The following is a 3,924-nucleotide window of genomic DNA, read 5'->3' as shown; positions in this document are numbered from 1 at the left end:
TCCCCGGAGCCGCCCAGCGCTGCGCCCTCCCCGCTGCCATAAGCCCTATTGCCGCCGCCGCGTTCAACACAACCGTGCCGCAGGGACAGCCCTTGCGCCGCGTGCCACCACAAGCAGCGCCCGTCCCAGAGTGCCGCTGCTGCCACTTCCTCGGCAAAGCACTGCTGCCGCGAGGGACCAGCCCGGGAACCGTGTGCCACAGGGGATTGGAGCCCCGCCTCATCACAACTGAGGAGCCGCACCCGAGAACCGACTGAGCTGCTTTTTGCTGGAAAAGCCGCCACGCCACCTCAGCACGCCGCCTCGGATCCCCACCACAAGTGCCGAGCGGAGTCCGGACTGCCTGCGCACCCCAGAGCTGTTTGCTTTTGCCTCAACCCATGCTAGAGACTGGTAGGATTGTGCCAATTCTACTTTATCTCACGCTGCCGGCTAATTCGTAACTGGGCGGGTTCCTGTGTTCTGCTCATGCGGCAGAACCATGTGGCCGCCGCCATCTCGGATCACCGCCACAGGTCAGATTTTGCTGTTGCTACCGACCGCGGGTTAACCCTCGCCTTCCCAAAACCCTCAATATCTCACTGGTTTTCTTGTGTATTTAATATATATCGGTTTGTAGTGTTACTAAAGTTTGTTTCAGTTTTCCAAAAAGCATTTTAGAGGTCTCACTAATTCTTTTCTCCCTTCCCCTATCTCTGGTGTCATAGGGAAGGGTATTATCGTCATCGGACCTTGGCTCAGCCTCGGCCAAACCGGTGACACTTCAATACATTACAATACAATATGTTCACACACTGGCAACAGGAGCTGTCTCTAAAACTCATCAGCTTGCACTTTATGTAGAGCTATATAGCTAGGAATCTGCATTTGAGAATGGAGATGTGCCACTAGCATTCACACTTGACAGCACTTGTTTCCTTCAAATACTAGAGAAGGTACCACTGCTGAAAAATCACTGCAGCGTTTTTAAATGCTTCTTACACAAAAACATTGAGAATTAAGTGTGATAAAACCAAATTCACTTTTAAGCAGATTATTGTCACTATTTACAATAAATATATACATATAATGAACATACAGCTTGTTTTCTATTGTTTTTATAAGCTTGAAGAACCAGGTTATGCTCACTTGCATTGATGGGATTCCAGTAATTTCAGTGGTGTTATTTCTTATTTTCACTAGCAAAAGGGAAACAAGAGTTTTGTTCATATTCACTTGAGTACCAGTAAAGCATCTGAATATAGATCTGAAAGTCTTTCCAGTTCACAAAGCAGTTTTCTTCCTGGAAGAGTTCTGAGCTTGCAAATGAACATCACTTCAGGTAGATGGCCCATGAAGTATCTCTAGGTACAAACTCGTAAGGTTTTCTTCATTAGGGAGCCTGACAACTCCAGATACATAGATTTTATTTCACAAGGAACCCAATAACATTTCAGTTTGTAGAGACGTGTTTGTTTTTAAAGACCAGTCCATTCACCCTCACCCCTGTTACTTCACTGACATTTTTCCCTAACTCTTCCATGTTTAGTGACACATTATTTCACAGCTACTCAAGTTCCTCCTGCCACAATTTCAGCCAAAGAATCTTGTTTACTATCAATTCACAAACAGTGCATAGCTGTTCCACACAGCAAGGCTTAGTGCTCTTGTCACTGTGATGTTTTAGATATATGACTTGAGAAAAGCCTCACATATTTGAAAGCTGCTCCATTTTTTTCCCACCACATCAGCTTGGGCTAAAAAAAGGGCAGAACTTGACCCTACAACCCTGTCTCAGCAAGCTCATCTTGGTTTGGTTTTCCAAAACCTGCCTAACCTCAGCAACAGACTGAGGGGTGGCCAGGAAGCTCCACAAAAGACAGGCAGTGTAGAATTGTCCTATTGACCTCTCTGCTCACACCATCTACATAGTAGGATCACGGGTGTATTCTGGCATTTTAGAGCTGCAGAAGGAAAAGGAAGAGTACAGCCTGAAGAATAAATGAGTCCCATTCAGCCATACATCACTCGAAAGACATTCTGTCTAGAGTAGTGGAGTTGCAATTCCTAAACCGCCCCCCGTAGCATTTAAACAGTCACAAATGCAGAAGGACAAGAACGTATCCCAAATCATCTTCCATTTGGTGAGAGGGGGGTTTGCACTTTCAAAACAACGGCAGCTTGTTACTGGTGACCCTGCAGTATTTCAGTAAATGCAAGACAAATGCAAAAGATGGTTGAAAGAAATTGATAGCCACAGACAGCATTCCTCTGTGTTGAGAAATGCATCATGAGTGAACATGGAAAACAAAATCTTCAGGAAAACATTAAATGGATGAGAGCAAACCACTTACATGAATAAAAAGATGGATACAAAAAATGCCAAGATCTGACTTTTAGAGCAGATTGTGAAACATTTTCCCATTAATTTTTAATGAAAATTTCCCACAATATTTTCCTGCAAATACTTCAAATTGCTACAAAAAGCAAATAAAACTCTCAAAATTACGCGTGCATGCCACAGTTAAGATTACAAATGACTTCTTCTATTGTAGGATCCTTTCTAATTTGCTCCAAAAAACAGCAATATGGAACCACGTCCTAACGTCAATGACTTTATTCTGTATATGCCCCACTCTAACTGATAACAGAATTATATCAATTTACTTCAAACTGATTACTTCTTCAACTCATCAGGTGGCAGCTTTGTACATAGACTTGATCTGATAAAATATTAATTTAAAATATTTTATACAGAATGGCAGGATAGTTTCCTGGGCATTGCACCAAACTTCAAGTTAATACATCTGTTTAAACTTGGTGTGAAAGTTCTCCTTCATCATAATTTGGCTGTATTTGAAGCTCTCCACAGACTAATAGCTTCTCTGTATATTTAAATTCAGGCTAGACTGCCAGCCTCCACTGAGTACCATAATTTAAGGTGCTGTCATTGCTACTACAACTGGAACAGAAAAGAGGAGGAAGTTAAAAATTGTTAGTGAGGCAATACTAGAATGAAGGGAAATGCCTTAACTCATAACTCAGAAAAAAAGTAACTTAATGTCTAAGGGCATATTTTTAAAGACCAAAAGAGAAAAGCTATTACGGAGCTTCTAAAACACCAGGTAATAATATGAAAAAAGGATATGTAAAGAGAGATAGCAAAACACCAGGAAAATAGCAATTTGTTAAAAATTCTATGAGTAATGGGAAATTTAAAAAAATAAGTATAATCCATAGTTAACACATAAAATATCTAGGTGATTTGAGAAGATTGTGTATACATCAGTTTACTTGGATAACAGAAGTCACCGTTTCTCGGTTGAGGAGGCTTTTGCCAAAGTCTGATGCTCTGGAAGGAAAATTTAAACTCTGTGAGTTGCAGTGGAGTTCTGGAGTACTGCACCACAGACAGGAATGTTATGCTAGATCACGTCTATTAGTTTAGATCTCGCAGACCATAGGGCTGATAGCTCCTCTGATGTCATTCTAGCCGTGCAACAGAAGATAATATCATTAGCTGAACTATCATTACATATACGCCTGCTTAGGAAAAATTGAGTTAGGCGACAATAGAAATTTTACCAGAGTAAGAAAATGTGGACTAGTGTAACACGTCTAATGTTTTCTGTGAATTATGCTACAATATAATCCTTAGTCATATACTATGACAGAGAATGTTATGGGTTAATTATATGTTATGTAGCTCTAGCTTTGACATTACTGACTGCAGAATAGTCATAACTTCAGAATTAAAGATGTAGTCATGCTGTCCAAGACACAAAATTAATTTGTATTTACACTGTATTCATGTCTTTCAGGAAAATATTGAGAGCTACCCTTTCCTCAAGAGGTCTAGAATTCCAATTAAAAATCGTATGTCTTCTCCTTCCCTTACATAAAATCATTTAATTTTCATTAAACCCACTTTGTAAGGAATGCTAA

General features: G+C 40.8%; 1 protein-coding gene across 1 annotated transcript in view; it reads right to left on the bottom strand.

Moving 5' to 3' along the window:
- Positions 1-497, bottom strand: part of LOC104502027 (chromosome unknown open reading frame, human C12orf75) — a gene marked incomplete at its 3' end in the record, with an annotated part of 10,554 nt that extends 10,057 nt beyond the window's left edge. Inside the window, exon 1 of the mRNA XM_010145931.1 lies at positions 425-497. Within this exon, the coding sequence (XP_010144233.1) occupies positions 425-497 (73 nt within the window). The remainder of the gene's footprint in view (positions 1-424) is intronic.
- Between the last annotated feature and the right edge of the window lie 3,427 nt (positions 498-3,924).

Source organism: Buceros rhinoceros, unplaced genomic scaffold (assembly GCF_000710305.1).
Source record: "Buceros rhinoceros silvestris isolate BGI_N320 unplaced genomic scaffold, ASM71030v1 scaffold34191, whole genome shotgun sequence".
NCBI lineage: Eukaryota > Metazoa > Chordata > Aves > Bucerotiformes > Bucerotidae > Buceros > Buceros rhinoceros.
Note: the sequence above shows the minus strand (reverse complement) of the source record. Positions and strands in the feature narration are given on the sequence as shown.